We start from the raw sequence: 19911 nt of genomic DNA, 5'->3' as shown, positions 1-19911 counted from the left end.
TGTGAATCTAGTTTCCTCATTGACTTTGCTTGTCAGAAGTTCACAAGAGGTAATCACATGATTCCGGCACACTGCAACTGTCATAAATATGAACCATCCAAAGAAATATCTTGTCTAGTTTAATGAAGAGAAGGACTAGGTGTCACATGATAGCAGTGTTCCAATATTTCAGGGGTTTCCAGAGAGAAGAGGAAGTCAGTCTATTCTCCAAAGCACCAGAAGGCTGGACAAGAAACCATGGATGGAAACTAATCAAGGAGAGAAGCAACCTGGAACTAAGGAGAAACTTCCTGACAGTTAGAACAATTAATCAGTGGAACAACCTGCCTCCAGAAGCTGTGAATGCTCCAACACTGGAAGTTTTTAAGAAGAGACTGGACAGCCATTTATCTGAAATGGTATAAGGCAAAGGTCCCCAATCTTTTGGGCACCAGGGACTGGTTCCATGGAGAGAGGTTTTTCCATGGACTGGAGGGTGTGTGGTTTTGTGTGCTGCCTGCATCCCATGGATGGGCCGTTGCTTGTTTGTGTGGCCCAGTTGCTGGCATGCTGCAGCCTGGTACCGGTCCACAGACCGGGGGTTGGGGACCCCATATATAGGTTTGCTGCCTGAGCAGAGAGTTGGACTAGAAGACCTCCAAGGTCCCTTCCAACATTATCATTATCATCAGCAGCATCCAAATTTTGATCACATGACTGCGGGGATGACGTTATAACTTCAAACAGTCACTGAATGAACTGTTGTAGCTTGAGGACTACCTGCACTTGACTTTGCAGAAGAGTTTCCTTTAAGCCAAGCAGCCTTTCTCTCCTGGAATTCCCTAAAGTTGTTTTTAAGAGGGACAACAGGATGGCACCAGGAGGAGGAGACTTTGCCCCATGATGGGGGGAAAGGGCCACTCCCAAAGGTTTCATGTAGAGCAAGGGTGTCAAACTCAATTTCATTGAGGGCCTCATCAGCATTATGGTTGCCCTCAAAGGGCCAGTTGCTGACTCCTTCTCTCCCTCAGGCTTCCTCCACAGAAGCCTCACTTATGCCATCCCCTTCTCTCCTTCAGGCTTGTCCCACCGACATCTCTCCTCCCTATTGCCTTCTCTGCTCTCTCACTCCTCCTTTCTACCCAAACCCCTCCTTTTTATATTCTCCTCTCCCCCATGCGTTCACTCACTGCCTGGCTGGCTTTTTCACACAGCACTCATTGACTGGAGCTGCATGTGCTGATTCTGGGGTTCCTGCCAAGCCACGGCAGCCTCACAGCTCCAGCTGACTCTTCCCCTGAAGACTGCGTGCAGCTGCCAGCCACCCCGAGGCTGTTGGAAGCCCCAATCAGCTGGAGCCACACGGGCCGATCCCAGGGCTTCAGCAGAGCCCCAGCAACACTGCAGCTCCAGCTGATTCTCCCCGGGCCTCTCTGGTGCTGCTGCAGCTTCAGCTCACCCCCCTCCCACTACATACTCTATTCAGACTGTGAGTTAAAAACGCCTTCTTTAAATCAAGTCAGATAGATAACTCAGTAGAAATGGTTTCATAACAAAAAGAAATATATTTTGATCAGAAAGATTACAAAGATTACTTGCATTCATGCTGTGTTGTTACTTCTGGAAATTACATCTTTTGTTGATTCCTACAGGTAAAAGGATGATGCTCTCTTCCATACCATCTTTATAACTGCGCAGGCTCATTGGGTGACATCTGATAGCCCATGCTTCTTTCAGACAAAGACATTCCAATCTGACTTGTGTCCAGGAAGTCTCCCAATGCCCTTTAGAAACTCCTTCCACTGACATACTGATACATGCTCTCTAGTTAGGGTTACATAGAGCTATACGAGGTTACATAGAGCTATATGGTTCAGAATACTCCCGGCTTGGAAATTTATATTTCCACTACTAACTAGCTGAAATAGCAAAAAACATAGCATTAAGGCAGTGGTAGTCAACCTGGTCTCTACTTCCCACTAGTGGGCATTCCAGCTTTCCTGGTGGGCGGTAGGGGTTCAATCGAGCCGTTTAAATTTTCGGAACCATCGAGCCCTCCGATCGGCTCACAGAGCTTTCCAGAAGGCGTGGGGTGTTAGCCTCAGCTGTGGAATCCCGCACGGAGCTCTCGGAGGCCAGAGAGCCTCGCCGAGGCGCGCCGTTGTTGCGAGGCTCCAGTCGACTTCCTCGACGATCCGTATCACAACAGAGGCTGCGCAACAAGATAAAACCGCAAGTGCCTCATTTTTGGCTCCGGGGGGTGGAAATTAAAGGCACAACAAACAACAAGCTTCCCCTCAGGGCCCCTCAAGGCTGGGAAGGCCTGGCCAAAATACAAGCGGCTGCTAATTTTGGCGCGGCTGCCATTTTGAGAGCCACACAGAGCCCTCAGTCATAGAGGTTTCAGGCATCTCTGACAAGAACCAGGCTCTCTCTTCATCCTACTGTGACAGGCACTGATCGGGGCAAACCAAACTCCACTGAGCATTCCCTCAAGACCAAGGTAGAGGCCATGTCTCAAAAAAAGAAATACGCTTGTGGCTATTTGCCAGTGTATCTGAAGATGGGTTTCATAGAATCTGTTGTAAATAAACAACACCCAATGTATTTATGTGTCATAAAACATTATCCAATGAGGCAATGAAGCCAAGTCGATTGCGAGAACATCTTTCTACAAAGCATCCAAATGATAAGGACAAGCCCATTGAATATTTTCAGGAAATATATAAAAATTTCAAAATCGTTCAACAATCGTTGCATCATTTAAGAAACACTCTGCAGCGAACGAAGATGGATTAATTTGCGCTTATTGCATTTCACAATTAATTGCAAAAAGTGGTAAAAGCTATAATATTGGAGAAACAGTAATAATACCCTCTACAAAAGAATTTATTTCAACAGTAATGCATCAGGATATACCTGAAAATTTAAAAACGTTGCCCCTAAGCGATAGCACAGTAAAGCGACGAATTGATGAAATGGCAGTTAATGTTGAAAAAAACCTGATAAGTATTCTCCAAAATATTTCATTTTCTATGCAATTGGACGAGTCTACCACTGCAGATAATAATGCTTAATTGATGACATATGTATGTTATTTTGATGAAAACAATACATAACAAGAAGAAATGCTATTCGCAATAAATCTCATTACAGATACAAGAGGATTATCTATATTTAATACTGTGAAATCATACTTTACAAAAAATAATATTCCTTTGAATAATATTGTTGCACGTGCTACTGATGGAGCACCATCAATGGTAGGTTGTTATCGTGGATTTGTTGCTTATTTGAAGGAAGAAGTGCCAAATGTTTTATGTATTCATTGTGTGGTGCACAGACAACATCTTGTAGGAAAACATCTAAGTACAACTCTCCATTCATCATTAACTATAATAATTCGAGCCATAAACAAGATCAAATCCAAACCAAAAAATGATAGAATGTTTCGACAACTTTGCCAGGACAATAATGAAGATTTTATTACGTTACTTTTGCACACAGAAGTTCGGTGGCTGTCAAAGGGTACATCTTTAGCATTATATGATAGTGTCATACAATTTTTGGAAAGTAATAATGAGACCAATCTGTGTCAACAGTTAAAAACAGTAAAGAATGATGCCTTTTATTTGGCAGATATTTTCAAGAGGTTTCATGATGTCAATTTGCAGCTTCAAGGAGCTAATAAGACTCTTATAGGTTGCCAAAGTATTGTGTCATTATTTATTGACAAACTTGAACTACTTCGTTATAATCTATTGAAGAGAAAATTTCATCAGTTTCCTGAATTATCATCTATAAAAGATGATGTAACTCCAGAGGATATTGACAGAGTCAGTAGCCACCTCAACGAACTTAAATTGGACATGGAAAAACGATTTGAAGATATTTTGAAATTGAAGGTGTATGACTGGATGAAAAATCCTTTTACCGCAAATATTGAAGAGGCTGATATAACTTGCCAAGAAGAACTGTTAGAAATTAGATATGATGAAGAAAGTAAACATAAATTCGATAGTGGTGGATATGAAAACCTATGGCAAAGTAAAAAAATGCCTGCCTTATATCCAAATATGTGGAAAATGATATTCAGTTTATTGATACCTTTCCCCTGCCTCCTATCTTGTGGAATCAGGCTTTAGTGCTGTTAATCATATTATGACCAAAGAAAGAAACCGCCTGAATATTTCCGAAAGAGGAAACCTTCGTTTGTTCTTTACAAAAATTGTGCCAGATATCCAGTATTTAGTTTCGCAGCATCAGCCTCAGGGATCTCATTACTAATTTAATTAATTAAATGTAATTTCATCAGAGTTCCTGTTTCTATAGTGGGGCAAAAAGGTATTTAGTCAGCCACCAATTGTGCAAGTTCTCCCACTTAAAAAGATGAGAGAGGCCTGTAATTGTCATCATAGGTAGACCTCAACTATGAGAGACAAAATGAGAAAACAAATCCAGACAATCACATTGTCTGATTTGGAAAGAATTTATTTGCAAATTATGGTGGAAAATAAGTATGTGGTCACCTACAAACAAGCAAGATTTCTGGCTCTCACAGACCTGTAACTTCTTCTTTAAGAGGCTCCTCTGTCCTCCACTCATTACCTGTATTAATGGCACCTGTTTGAACTTGTTATCAGTATAAAAGACACCTGTCCACAACCTCAAACAGTCACACTCCAAACTCCACTATGGTGAAGACCAAAGAGCTGTCGAAGGACACCAGAAACAAAATTGTAGACCTGCACCAGGCTGGGAAGACTGAATCTGCAATAGGCAAGCAGCTTGGTGTGAAGAAATCAACTGTGGGAGCAATAATTAGAAAATGGAAGACATACAAGACCACTGATAATCTCCCTCGATCTGGGGCTTCACACAAGATCTCACAAGAACGGTGAGCAAAAATCCCAGAACCACACGGGGGGGCCTAGTGAATGACCTGCAAGAGAGCTGCGACCAACGTAACAAAGACAACCATCAGTAACACACTACGCCGCCAGGGACTCAGATCCTGCAGTGCCAGATGTGTTCCCCTGCTTAAGCCAGTACATGTCCGGGCCCATCTGAAATTTGCTAGAGAGCATTTGGATGATCCAGAAGAGGATTGGGAGAATGTCATATGGTCAGATGAAACCAAAGTAGAACTGTTTGGTAGAAACACAACTCGTCGTGTTTGGTAAGTAATTATTATTACTATTTTTTATTATTATTTTTTTTAATTTTACAATAAAAACCCCCTTCCCCAATCCCTCCCAACCCACCCCAAAACCCTCCCCCGTTCTTCCCAAAGCTGAATACAGGCTTAACTAGATCTTAAAAGAAAAAAAGTTTTAAACCCAAATAAACCTTAAGCAAATATAATTACACACAATAAACAAATTGTAAAATACTTTAACTCCATTATATATAAGAAACAAAAAGAGGAAAAACAAAAAAGAAAATAAAAAGAAATTAAAAAAAATAAAAAATTAAAGAATAATAACAATTACACTTCTAAATAATATCTTAAACTTATATAAATTATTCAAAAGCTAGATAATATTTTCTTATATCATACTTATATTGTATAAAATTTATCCATCTTTTCCACACCGAAAGATACTTCTCTTGCGATTGATCTTTCAAGAAAGCCGAAATTTTTGCCATTTCCGCTAAGTAGGAAACTTTAAAAAACCATTCTTGCAAAGTAGGCAAAAATTCCTTCTTCCAATATTGCCCTATTAACAACCTAGCCGCAGTAATTAAATTTAACATTAAAATAATCTCTTTATCATCACAATCAGAAACAATACCCAACAAAAACAATTGTGGAGTAAATTTTATCCTTCTTTTAAAAATTCTTTGAATATTCCACCATATCTTAATCCAAAAAGCTTTAATACTTTTACATGACCACCAAATATGATAAGCAACCACATCTCCAACATTTAGGCTGCAGGTTTGGATACATACGAGACATTTTTTGTGGATCAAGGTGCCATCTATAAAACATTTTATAAAAGTTTTCCCGTAAGTTTTGGGCTTGCGTGAATTTAACATTCCTCACCCAAATAATCTCCCAAGTATCTAATAAAATTGGTTCATCAAAATTTTGTGCCCACTTAACCATACAATCTTTAACTAGCTCTGCTTCTGAGTCCAGTTCCACCAAGACACCATCAATTCTTTTAATATGGGTTTGACTTTGATCTCTAATTTGTTTTAACAAAGTCTCATCCTCTCTAAGCAAGCCCACCTTATAATCTATCTTCCACCTTTCCAATAATTGTCTATACTGAAACCATGAATAAATAATATTTTCTTGTACTAATTCATCCATAGATTTTAATTGCCAATTTTTACCATCCCACTTAAGTAATTGTGTATAAGAAGTAATATCCATCTTAACTCCTCTCCTTATTCCTTCTATTGCATGCCATGGAATAGCCCATAATGGAATTCTTGAATCACTTCTATAGTATTTCTTCCAAACCCAAAGTAAAGAAATTCTTAAGATATGAGATCTAAAGACCCTATCAACCTTTTTATTATAAATTAAATAGGCATGCCATCCAAAAAGTAAATCCCATCCCTCCAACCCTGTACTCAGCTCTGGGAAGTGGGGGAGGGAGAGGGGGGGTTCGGGTGGGTGGGCTTTGGGGTGTATACTGTAATTTTTATAAAACTTTTCAATAAAAAAAAAGAAAAGGTTTTATGTTCTCACAGTCTTTAGCGGAATTGTAGAAATTTCATTTCTCCATCTAATCCAGTTCTTTCTCTTGTCGTCTGCTGTCTCCTGGTTTTGCCACGCCCACCTTCCAGAAGCCCCAAAGGTGATTTTTCAAGAGGCAGCTGGACTTTCACAACAAAGTCCAGTTGCCTCATGAAAAAGCACCTTTGGGACAACCGTGACCTGGATGACTGAAAACCTCCATGGACATCCATTATCCAGAACTTTTTTCCCTCATTATTGTTATTTAATGGGGAACCCCAAATATTCTCAGAGAGTCTACTTCTAAATAGTTTGGTGTGAGCTCTAACCATCTCCCAATCTTTATTCCAACAGGATCTGAATGGAAAAGTGTAACAGAGGGGCAACTATGTGGGAATTTCTCTGAAGAAACTGAGCAGGAACTCTTTGAAGAGAAAGTCTGGAACCGAATTCAACCCTCACACCAAGAAGGAAGCCAACAAGAAGAATGGATCGATAAACCCCTTCCTTGTTCCATTGGAGAGTTCCATCAAATCTCACTGCAGCAAAAAAAAAAAAAAAAAAACCAGGAAGGAGAGGAAAGAAATGGATGTCTCAGTGATCCCTGGGAAATATCTGCCGAGATTGAATCCCAGAAAAGTATTTTGGGGAAGAACACCAGAGACAGGGAAATACTTTATAAAGAAGAGAGTTCATATGCATTTCTGGAAAACCAAGAGAAGTTTCTAGTTCCTTTATTCCTCCATCGTATCAGGCTGTCCATGCTGATGGACAACATCAACCCTCCGATTTCAGCAAAAGCTTTCATGGTCCATCCAACCTGCTGACACCGCCGAGAATCCCTAAAGTGGAGAAGTTGTATAAATGCTTGGAATGCGGGAAGTCCTTCAGTCGCAGCGCCCATCTGATGTCCCACCAGATCATCCACACCGGAGAAAAGCCGTATACGTGTTTAGAGTGTGGGAAGAGCTTGATTCAGAGCGCCCACCTCGCCTCCCATCAAATTATCCACACAGGGGAGAAGCCGTACCAGTGCTCGGAATGCGGGAAAAGTTTCAACAAGAGCACCAACTTCGTGAGGCATCAGAAGATCCACAAAGGAGAGAAGCCGCATCAGTGCGCCGATTGCAACAAGACTTTTTCTGACAAACCGAGTCTCATTCAGCACCAAAGGGTTCACACGGGGGAGAGGCCATACAAATGTTACGAGTGTGGGAAGAGTTTCAGTCATAGGGGCAGCCTCAATGCGCATCAGCGGATGCACACGGGGGAGAAGCCGTACGGCTGCAAGGACTGTGGGAAGAGCTTTCGGGATCAGTCCAGCCTTATTAGACATAAGAGAACCCACACCGGGGAGAAACCCTACACCTGCTCCGAGTGTGGGAAAAGCTTCAGCCAGAGCACAAACCTGACTTTGCATCAAAGGGTGCACACCGACGGGAAGCTTCCAGAAGAGTCTCCCCAAATACTTAACACAGGGATGGCCATGTTAGTCTTTCCACCAAATCCTGCAAATGATTTAGTGGCACTTGAAAGCTAACATTTAGTGGTACTTGGCTCAATAGTACTAACTGTGAGAGGGATTGTCCTGGTGGACAATCATTTAAATATGAGCCAGCAGTGTGCTGCAGCCGCCAACCAAGCCAACACAATTCTAGGCTGCCTTAATAGAGGGATAGAATCAATATCATGTGAAGTGTTAATAAGGGTTTACAATGCCTTGGTAAGACCACACTTGGAATACTGCATCCAGTTTTGGTTGCCACGGTACAAAAAGACGTTGAGATTCTAGAAAGAGTGCAGAGAAGAGCAACAAAGATGATTAGGGGACTGGAGGTTAAAACATATGAAGAACAGTTGCAGGAATTGGGTATGTCTAGTTTAATGAAAATAAGGACTAGGGGTGACATGATAGCAGTGTGTCAACAGCCAGCTCGAGAATCCAAATAAAGCTCCAGCTTCATTCTGTTTCCAAAAATCTTACTGTTTATTAAGTTGATTGATTTTGCTGAAACAAAACTAACTCTGAGGTTCTAACACCAATTCATAGACTTAAACAATAATTTTCCCAGCCAAACCCCCAATGTCTTACGTAGTCCGTATAAACAAGTTGTGTTTGTTATGGGAACTGTCTGCTTCAAATCCACACCTGTTCTGGTGTCCTTGAAAAGGTTTCAGGTTCTCACAGTCTTCAGCGGAATTGTACAAATTTCATTTTCCCATCTAATCCACTGGAAAGTAAGACTCCCTCCCCCCTTACTCTAAAGGCAAGTTGAAATGCAGAGGAACATAGCTGTCAAAGTTTCATCCTTGAGACAGTGTTCCATTATTTGAGGGGCTGCCACAAAGAAGAGGGGGTAAACCTATTTTCCAAAGCACCAGAAGGCAGGACAAGAAGCAATGGATAGAAACTAACAAGCAGAGAAGCAACCTAGAACTAAGGAGAAATTTCCTGAAAGTCAGAACAAATTAATCAATGGAATAGCTTGCTTCCAGAAGTTTAATGGGAGTGCTCCATCACTGGAGGTTTTCAAGAAGAGATTGGACAACCATTTGTCAGGAATGTTATAGGGCCCCTTGTTTCTATAGAGGGTTGGACTAGAAGACCTCCAAGATCTCTTCCGTTATTGTCTTCTGTAAATCCATGTGGCCAGCTTGCACTCCTGCAGGCAATGCTTTCACTGACTTTGCTGGGGCCCTGTCACCACTGTTGTGACTGCTCTTCTCTGCCTGCTGATTTGAAGAATGCCGAGATTGGACTCTCCAGTTCTCTCCCACAGGCCATCTTGCAACAGGTGTGGCAACCAGAGAAGACACAAGAGAATGCCAGAGTAGCTTCCAAAGGTGGGGGGGGCAAGGAAACCATGATCCTCCCCAGGGCACAGCTCAGCCCCCTCCCCGAGGGCCACCATCAGCATTCCCAGCTCTTTTTTTCTTCCCTTCCTTCTTCCCCAATCACCTTTCCACTTTATGAATTTCTATTTGCGTATATAGGTATTCCCCGACTTACAGCAGTTTGCTTAGTGACCGTTCAAAGTTACAACAGCACTGAAAAAAGTAACTTACGTCTGATTTACACCCCCTGTCATGGTTCCGACAGATGACACTCTTCAAAAGAACTTTGAGGCATTGTTTACCTTAAAGGATCTTTTATTCGAGTAGCATAATACCGGCACTTACATAATCGAAGCCAAAAACTGAATTCCCCCCCCCCGGCACATAGTATCAAAGCACAATTCCCTCCCTCGTCCAATTAACAGTCATAAATCACATTCCCCAATTAGCTTGAAGTGTGGGGTTCTTCTCCAGCTCTCCAGCCCGCCAATTCTTTATCAGCTCTGGCTCAATAACCTTGATTCTCACGCTACGTTTTAGTGTTGTTATGTCTAGCTGGACTCTGGAATCTGAAACAAAAAAAGCATCATTGGTAAAACGTTCTGTCAGACCCAGCGCACCACCCACCCTCCAGTAGCCCCATTACCAGCTCGCACAATGGCAACATTGGAGAGGCCCCAACAGCTGATCCGGCGGGTCCGCGTTTCGCGCCGCCATTGCAACCGAGATGGGCAACCGGGATTCCTAGAGCGGCAGCTCTGTGTTTCGCACTGCTAGTGCAAAAACCGAGATGGGAAACCGGATTCCTAGAGCGGCAGCTGATGAGCCCATGTGACCAGCTAGGATGGCTAGTAATTGATATACTTAGATGACTAGTAACAACAGCACGGACGAAACGTGGTGAACGGAAGGGAGGCTACTTCGTACTTATGTTTATTGGACTTCCAAGTGTCGCTGGGTCTGTCATTAGTGGACGTTGGAGCAGAGGACTGGACGGTAGAGCAGAGTGTTGCCGGCTTTGTTCATTTCACTTCTATGTGTGGGGCGTGGACTGGGGCAGGAGAGCGCAGCATTGTTAATTAGGTTATTGGTGGGGTGTGGGTTATCAACTGGGGTTGAGCGAGGCGAGGGTGGAGTATAGTCGTGGGTGGTAATTGGGGGGTGTCCTCTGGGCGTGGTAGGTGGCTGTATTTAAGGCACTGGAAGGAGGTTACTTCCAGTGCTAACTTTATGTCAACACAGTGCATTAAACGTGTTGATTGTTCAACGTTCCTGTTTCTTGGCTTTTGTGAAGCACTACCAGGACGTTCTTACACTTTCATCTTAATTACAGAGATTCTACCTGTTGTGTCCTGAGCCTGCTGAAGCATTCAGCAGGCTCAGCAATGTTGCAAATGGTCCCGGGCAGACCAAAAGCTGCCTGGGACCAGACTGGCTGTCGCCAGCCTTGCACGCATGCGCAAGGCACGAAAACAGCCAGCTTCCTATTGGCTGACACTGTCTGGGTTCAGGACTCTATAAATGGCCTGCGTGCCATTTTGCTGTTGCTGGTTGTAAGAAGAGATCAATAAAGAAGCTTGTTTGTTCACCATGTGTCTTTGCTTAATACCTCAACCTTGCAAACATAAAACTACCCGATAGTGATTGTTGCAATTTCCCCATCTACAAATGTCCCATTATTAAGGAAGGGCAAAGAACTGCATTTCATGGCTCTGGATTGGAAGGGACCTTGGAGATCTTCTAGTCCAACCCCCTGCTCAGGCAGGAAACCCTATCTTGGGGTCCCCAGTCCCTGGATTGTGGCCTACTATTGGGCTGTGGCCTATTCGCAACCGAGCTACGTGAGCGGCCAGCCATTGTGTGTGTGCAACTTGCACAAGTGGGCTTGCATGCATGGGCATATACAGGTCAACTTACAATCAAGCTGTGTGTGCCAGCCCGCTACTTGTACAAGTCAAGCTGCATGCATGTAGCCCTGTTTTCCCCTCCCCCCAAGCTGCCCTATACCATTTCAGACAAATAATTGTCCAATCGGGAGGCAGATTGTTCCACTGGTTAATTGTTCTAATTGTCAAGAACTTTCTCCTTAGCTGTAGGTTGCTTATCTCCTTGGTTAGTTTCCATCCGTTGCTTCTTGTCCTGCCCTCAGGCACTTTGGAGAATAGTTTGACTCCCTCTTATTTGTGGCAGCCCCTGAGATATTGGAACACTGCTATGATGGCTATTTTAGACAATTTTAGTTGAACTGATCTGCCTCTGACCATCAGAAGCAAAAATACCAAATTACAACGCAAATGGCAAAATCCACTCGGCATGAAACCTTGTTGAGGCTGTTGTCATCTCAAAATCCGTGTAAAGTCATTTTTCTGTGTCAGGGAACGTGGTGCCCAGAAGCTCACCCAGATTACAGTGTGCCTCTGAAAGCCATAATTAAAGAATACAGATAAATGAACCTCATTTAATCTGTGGGGTGATCATAAAGTAAACTCAACCGATCTTGGATGATGTAACCCTCAAGAGAAAGACTTTTGAAAGAGATCTGTTTGTTCAGAACTTGTTGGTCCAGTTAAATAGTGAATAAAAAAAATGATCAGTTGACTGATCATACCTGTTGAAATGGTATAAGAGAAGGCATCGTGGTGTACGTGTCACCTATTGTTAAAAGAACTACAGGGCAATATAGAGCTCACGGACCAAGAAGAAAGCAAATTAAGCTTTAAGACAATTTTCTTTGGCCAGATAGGGGAAAAGAAATCCCATCTCTGATCTCAGGACCTTTCCACCATGGAAACGATATTGGGCCAAACCCTGTGGATGTTGGTATTTTACTTTTGCATTTCAATCACGTTGTTATTCCTCGGGTGGATCCTTTACTTTAATATCATCGGCATGCATATCCCGCCAGGAATCAGCCAGGGGAGAAAACTGCGCCTTCTCTATTTGTTTGTAAGAATTCTTTTCGGACTGGTAAGTCTCTGCCTTTGGACTCTAGCTTTGCTTTCAGTTGGTTCGGCTGAATGGCACAGTCCTACACTTGGTGTACCTGAGGATGCACAAGCAAGCTCAGAGAGCACCAAGGACCCCTCCTTTCAACCCTGAGCTCCAAATAGTCTCTGTTATTAGAACTCGCTCTGGATAGCATCTAAACCAGTGGTTCTCAACGTTTGTGTGACAGCGACCCCCATCACACAAACGTGCTGTGCATGCGCAGTGCGCATGCGCGGCGGCACCCCCTGAGGGGGGAAAATGGCGGATCGCCTTCTTTGGGTGACCCCTGTAAAATGGACGATCGACCCCAAATGGGGTCGCGACCCATAGGTTGAGAACCGCTGATCTAAACAGATCCTTTGTGTGTTATTCTTTGGTTTCTTTCTTGTCTTTCCCCTGTGCAGGCCAGGATTCTGGATAAACTTGGCATCTGCCATGAATTTTTCATATGGAGGCTCCTTTGGAATGGAATACATCCCAGGAAACCATCTGACTTGATTGTCAAGGAAATGCTTTTTGACAGAGTGCCGGTGATGGTCTGTTGTCCCAAAAGAGCAAGTCCAGAGAACAGACGAGGACTTGTCTGGATCCATGGAGGAGCAGGCTTGTTTGGAAGCCCCCGTAGGTTTTCCAAATAATTGTTTGATTGATATGAAAGAAGGACGGACAAATGTTTGGCTTAAGGCAGTGATGGCAAACCTATGGCACGTGTGCCAGAGGTGGCACTTAGCGCCCTCTCTGTGGGCACACTTGCCGCCATAGTCAGCTTGCACAGGTCCATTAGGCCCCCGCTGGCACCCAGAGCGGCAACCCCACCCAGCACAAAGGAGGTGAAGCAGCTGGCTAGCAAGCTCAAGGAGAGGTGGTAGAGCACGCCCCCATGCGTCGCTGGCCTGTGTGCGGGGGCTGATGGTATCAGGCAGCAGCCGCCCCTGTCTCGCCTTGCCCTGCAGCAATGGCACCCCTGCCCTACCCCTGCCTCACCCCTCAGGACGAACCTCCTGCCAACGCCACATCCACCAGAGACCCCCTGGATCTCCCCCAATTCTGCCAGCCCCCACAGGCATCCCCCCACAAGCAACATCAAAATGGCCACACCCACCCCAGCCATGCCCACTCAATCTGCCATGACCACAGCAGCCACACCCACCCAGTGGGCTACGCCTACCCCCAATGCGGCCTTGGCACTTTGCGATGAATAAGTCGGTTTTGGATTGTGGTTTGGGCACTCGGTCTCTAAAAGGTTCGCCATCCCTGGCCTAAGGGGTACCCTGATTCTTCTGCAGCACGCCAAGGACCAAAGGGGAAAAATGCATGTGCTCAGATAAAAACATACAAGTTAGGGGTGGGAGAAATGGGACATTCTCATCTGAACATCAATTCAAACAATTCTTTGTGATATTTCAGGATCCCACGAAAGGCTGTGCCACTTCATTGCCCGGCAAAGTGACACTGTGATCGCATGCATCGGGTAAGTGAGCTCAAGCTGACTTGTGTCACAGAAGGCACAAAAGCCAACTGCCATAACCTCTCTCTCTCTCTAGACCAGAGGTTCTCAAAGGGGTCGCCTAAGACCATCGGAAAACACATATTTCCGATGGTCATAGGAACCTAGACACCGCTCCTCTATCCATCTCCGCACAGCTTCGAACTGGGGGCCGTTGCAGTGCCAGATTCGTTTCTGTCGAGCATCTCCTAAGGGAGGCTGCACTGCTTCGCGGCCTTTTCTGTGGAGGAAGCTGAATTAAGCTCTGCCAGTGCTGTCACCCTCTTGGCTCTCTCTCTCTCGCTCTCTCTCTCGCTCTCTCTCCCCGTCTGGGCGCTTTTCCAACCAGGCTGGGCGAAGTCTAGTCCTAGACTTAGAACAGTTCATTTAGTGACTGTCCAAAATTACAATATTTAAGAATACAGCCCCAAACCTCTTATGCAAACAGAATGCATCCTGTCAGTTGTAGGACAAATAACATGAGCAAGCATTTTATTTCCTCCCTGGATACAATTCCTGCAGCTGCAGAAAAAGCAGCAAAAATAGAAAAAAAGGAGAGGGACTGTGCATTTCATTAATGGAGAACAAAGCAACTGGGAGTAACTCAGACTTAAGAGGAAAATACTGAAATAGGCTCAAAATAAATAAAAATAAAAATAGTTGAGACTGAGCGAAGCAAACTGCCAGAAAGTGGATTTTACTACAGAAGCCAGACAGAGAAGTGATTCAGCAATGACTTCTGGACTAGCTAGTAAAAATCACCTAAATGCATGGTACAATTTATACTCTTTTTCCTATTTTAAGTTTTGATGAGATTTATAAGAAGTTTGTTCTTCTTAATTTCCTAGCTTGGTTTTTTTCCCTTTCAGCAGGATTGATTAATCCTATGACCCAGGGACGGAAATAACTTGTTGATGAGGTTTTTGTGTATCTAGGTTAATCTTGTTGTAGGCGCTGGTGTGTCTGGGGTTAATCCTGTTATTGGTTTCTATGTGTATATAGGGCAGTGGTGGCGAACCTATGGCACGGGTGCCAGAGGCGGCACACAGAGCCCTCTCTGTGGGCATGCGTTCTATCGCCCGAGTCCTAGGCCTTCAGCTGGGTTTTATAAAACCTTTTCGCTTTAGGCCTCTGCTGCCATGTGCAAAAAAAAAAAAGGTTCAGTCAATTTCAGCTTCTTGCAGGAAAAAAAAAGATCTTGCAAAGTTGGAATTGCTTGATTGAACTTTTTAGTCCCACCCAGTCTTCCGTTACCACCGCAGCCACACCCAGCCAATGGGCCACACCCACCCGGCACTCCACGATGGATAAGTGGGTTTTGGGTTGCAGTTTGGGCACTCGGTCTCTAAAAGGTTCGCCATCACTGAGATAGGGCAAACCTGTCAGCTTTCTTTTGGTTTGTTCAAGGCTAGTGCTTATCACAGGTGGGGGAGGAAGAGAGAGGAGAGGAGAGGGGAGAAAGAAAGAGAGAGAGAGAGAGGGAGAGAGGGAGGGAAGGAGAGAGAGAGAGAGAGAGAGAGAGACTCTTCTCTGGTACTTTTGTTTTTTGGCTTGACTTTTCTAAGAGAGGGAAATGGATGTTTCTTTTGGAGCAGCCTTTCGTATTTGTAATAGTTGGTTTCTGGGCCTAGGCTTTCTACCTCTTTTCCTATTGTTCCTGCCTGTTTAATATTTCCCAAAGGGATTTCTTTTTCATGGGTATCTAGATGCTAACTTCTAATTATTGATTGAATCAATGATCCATCACAGCCATGGAGCAAGTTTCAGATTAACTCTGGAGTTCAGAGATCTCAAACCAGGAGTGGGGAACCTTGGCTCTTTGATGACTCGTGGATTCAACTCCAGAATTCCTGAGCCAGCCTGGAGCTTGGAAAACCTCTCCCTTTCCCCTCAGCAATGGCTGCCTCAGGGAATTGCTGGGAGTTGAGTACACCAGTCATAAAAGAGCCCAGGTTGCCCCTCCCGTCTAAACGTGTGCTCCGAGGGGATTGCAATCCACGAGGGAAGGCAGAGGAGGGATTTCCTTTGAAGACAGGCCTTGTAAGTCTAATCAGACAGGCTAAAGCTGACAGCTGCTCTTTGCTAAACTCTGCCCTGAGTCCTTCGGGATTGGGCGGCATATAAATATTAAAAATAAATAAATACATAAATAAACTCCCCCCCAAAAAAAAGAGAAACCAGTGAAGGAGCCAAACTTTTTCCTTCAACCTTCTCCAGAGGAAAGAGGAACGCGACATCCGCCAGGCGTTGTTTCTCCAAAACTGCGCGAGTTTTGAAAAAAACTGCCGGCTGCCTGCAACCTACCCAGAACAAAGCGTCCCGTGCAGCCCAGCCCTCATCCTGACACAGGAACACCGCGACACCGGCCACTTACTTATCCAAGATGAAGTACAGATCGACGCCCCGTAGCAGGCGGCGCCCCTCTCCTCTTGCTGCCTCCCTCGCCCATCCCAGGGGACCATCAGGGTGTTCAGAAAGGAGGGGAAAAGGCTGTCTGGAGGTGGGTTTTGGTTTTTTTTTTCACATTTCCCTTCTGCTCTGCTGTCTCTCTGGTCCGTTTTCAGGGCACCTCTGCCTTGCGCTTCCAGCGCAGTGCAGCCACTGTCAGCCAGGTGATTGACAATTTCTGGTTCCTGTTGCTTTGCCCCAGATTTGAGGAACATGGAAGCCTCCTCCCGCCTCCTGGCCCCCTCCCCGCAAAGGAAAGAGCTGAAATCCAGGGCTGATCTTGGCGCTTCTGCTGAGCCCTGACAGCCCTGCAGCTCCAGCCGTCTCTCGTTCAGGCTTGTGCGGTGCCCCCCTGCGACAGTTCAGCTCAGTCCCCTCCCCCCACGACCACTTCTAGGATGGTCCCGTACCACCTGCCACAGGTGGTACGCGTTTCACCAGCTGAAAAGCCCTGTGCTGAAATACTGACAGCCATAAGGAACTAACAAGGATGCCGCGGGTTACTTCAGAGTAGTTTACAGAATTACAGCTAGTCTTTGACTTACAATCACAACTGAGCCCAAAATTTCTGTTGTTTTGTGAGACAGTTAAGTACCCTATTTTATGTCTTAACATAAAATGCCACAGTTGTTAAGTGAATCACTGCAATTTTGTTATGTTAGCAACGCAGTTGTTAACTGAATCCCACTGACTTTGCTTGTCAGAAGGTCACAAAAGGGGATCACATGAGCCTGAGACACTGCAGCTGTCATAAATATCAGTTCCCAGGTGCCCTAATTTTGAGCATGTGACCACAGGGATGCTGCAACGGTCATGTGAAAAACGGTCCTAAGTCACTTTTTTCAGTGAGTGTAATTGTTTCAACAGTTATTAATGAACTGTGTAAGTCGAGGACTGATTCTAATTGGTGCTTGCATGCTGCCAAGGTCTTTTTGGGGTGGGGCAGTCTATAATATATTCATCTTTAATAATGGGAATGCCAGTGCATTGAAAGATTGTATTTTGACTGAATGTTGCTCAGATACCCCTGGCGCGCCAGAGCACCCCTATCAGCTCAACAAACTCAGCTGCGACACTGCCGTATCACATTCTGAAGAATGCGCCAGGACTACGGGGGTGGACCCGAACGGATCGTGCTGGCTGGCGACCAGCAGCGGAGGCACACCTTGTGCAGCACTGCTCAGCAACTTTGATGACAACAGGACCTGCCACAGCCCCGGCCACATACTAATCTATCCTTCCGACAAGGCCTGGATTTTAAATTTACCTCTCTAACCAGCAAAACCAGTCCAGTCCCCTCTTAGTCAAGAAAGAGGCTGTTCGTCTTGGCACAATTTATCTCTTAGGAACCAGTGCTTGGGTCAATGAAATTATGGCCAATGCCCATGTCCCGCAGGAACTTATGGCAAACTATCAGAAATGGATCAGTGCGGAACATATTCCGGAGGACTTTAAAGGCCGGGGTTACGTGCCGTTTGTACCTGGTCACGTTTCAGAAGATCTTTTCCAAAAAATTACAAAAACAGGTTTCGACCCATATTTTTCCCCACTCATGCGGGAAGATGCGTCATCCAGCAGATTCCAGAGACTTTACCTCTTAACTGCGAATATGAACATTTCCGAGATGATGGCTTAGCTCCTATAAGAGAGGCTGGAAGACAATGGGGTCCCTGTCACCTGGCTTCACCTCAAGGACGGAGTCCATGGGATCACCTTGCTGATAGATATGGGGTCAATCTAGTTTCCAAGTACGAGGAAGAGTATGAATAGTGTAATCCAATTCCTAGAACGATTCTAGAAATCAAACAGCCTCGTTCCTCTTCCTTGTTCACCTAGCCCTTGCCTTACAGATCTGGATCTGAAGAGGTTATACCCTATAATTTCATCATCTGTCCTGCTTAACTGACTGGAAGAGTCCACCAAGCCTTGAAGAGACACATCTTGACCTCTCCAGCTCGTTCATAGCCCACCACTCAGGTCAGCCTGGTGTCAGCTGTGCAGGAAACGGTGGTTTTTCCTCTTACCAAAAAGAGAATTGCCCCATAGGACAGTCTAAGTTGCCACCGAGGAACCATTGGGAGAGTGGCCAGACGTCTAACTTTTGCGCGCTCCTCCTCCCTATAGTCAGGACAGTGGTCTTTGGAATATCAAACTTGTGGAGAATGTTGAACATGACAGCACAAGGAAACAACAGCCCATCACCAGCCATCAACACCCCAATTGAACCAATAGGAAGGCATAACATAATTGCCGACTCACAGAATGGCCAAAGTGAATATAGGTAGTCCTCGCACTCACAACGATAAACAATTGAGCCCAAAATTTCGTTGCTAAGTGAATTTGCCTCGTTTACGGTCTTCTTGTCAGAGTTGTTAAGTGAATCACTATAGTTGTTAAGTTAGTAACACGGTTGTTAAGTGAATCTGACTTCCCCATTGACAGAAGGCAGCAAAAGGTAATTACATGATCCCAGGACACTGCAACCATCATAAATATGAGTCAGTTGCCAAGTGTCGGAATTTTGATCATGTGACTCTGGGGATACTGCAGCGGTCTTAAGTGTGAAAAACGATTATAATCACTTTTTTCAGTGCCGCTATAACTTTGAACAGTCACTAAACGAAGTGTTGTAAGTCAAGGACTACCTGTATTCCAGTAAAGAGAGGTTTCATGAGGATGGGCTCCGGCACGGGTCTGAATGCTCAGAACAGTAAACCTCTGGTCCTGGTGACCGACCCAGATTGGATCTTGCAACGTTATCCTGGGAGATGTATATGTGCCTTCATTTGTCATGGAAAACCCAGTGCAGCTCTTTCAGGAACCATTAGTCCCACAGGCAGACCAAAAAATGAACGAAAAAAGGGAATCAGCCCCCAAAAGCTCTGGAGGCCTATTGTGCTAGCCCCCCTCACCCGTTGGCATAGGTTCTGTTTCCTAACAGGACCTTGCCTTGAACCGTGCCTTCCTTTCCTCTGTCTCTGAAGAGGCATTTCTCTCCAACAAGACTAATGCAGTAAGATCTTAAGGGACCTCTCCTTGTTGACGCTTCCATCTCAACTCTTCCTGTATCCGCTTTCCTTGCTCCCCCTTTGCTTTAGCTGCAGGTGGTCCCCGGTTGCTGAGCTTCTAGAATAGTGACAACTGACTTCATGTAAACCTTTTGAGCTTCAGTAAAGACTCAAGAAACAAATCCCAGTCTGTTTCATTTCTATTTCATTTCAGATTCATTTTTGCCCACTGCAAAGGGCAAGGAGAGAAAAGGGGAAGATGGCGCAGAGGTGTTGTAAAGGCATGGCTATGTTGACAGAATGGGGCGTGTGGGTCCGTGTCTGTGTGTGTGTTGGAAGGGCACGAACTAGCAAGTCCCTTCGGTGGGCGGAAGACTGCCAGCCCCTCATGAAACAGTGTGTGTGTGTGTGTGTGTGTGTGTGTGTCCCTCTCCTCAGCTCTTCTGCGATCAGGGACTGCAGGGAAAAATGTT

General features: G+C 44.8%; 1 protein-coding gene and 1 pseudogene across 1 annotated transcript; both read left to right on the top strand.

Annotated features, from left to right (window-relative positions):
* Positions 1-6699: 6699 nt before the first annotated feature.
* Positions 6700-8449, top strand: LOC120296909 (gastrula zinc finger protein XlCGF49.1-like). Its single transcript, XM_039318955.1, has one exon. It carries the CDS (start codon positions 7581-7583, stop codon positions 8211-8213), a length of 633 nt encoding a protein of 210 aa, XP_039174889.1. The 5' UTR covers positions 6700-7580; the 3' UTR covers positions 8214-8449.
* Positions 8450-16365: 7916 nt separating this feature from the next.
* LOC120296905 lies at positions 16366-18171 on the top strand (annotated as a pseudogene).
* The last annotated feature ends 1740 nt before the right edge of the window (positions 18172-19911 follow it).

The sequence above is a fragment of the Crotalus tigris genome, unplaced genomic scaffold (genome assembly GCF_016545835.1).
Source record: "Crotalus tigris isolate CLP2741 ecotype Arizona unplaced genomic scaffold, ASM1654583v1 scf7180000021738.46410, whole genome shotgun sequence".
In the NCBI taxonomy this organism is placed as follows: Eukaryota; Metazoa; Chordata; class Lepidosauria; order Squamata; family Viperidae; genus Crotalus; species Crotalus tigris.
The sequence above is the reverse complement of the archived record's forward strand: the minus strand, read 5'-3'. Positions and strand labels throughout refer to the sequence as shown.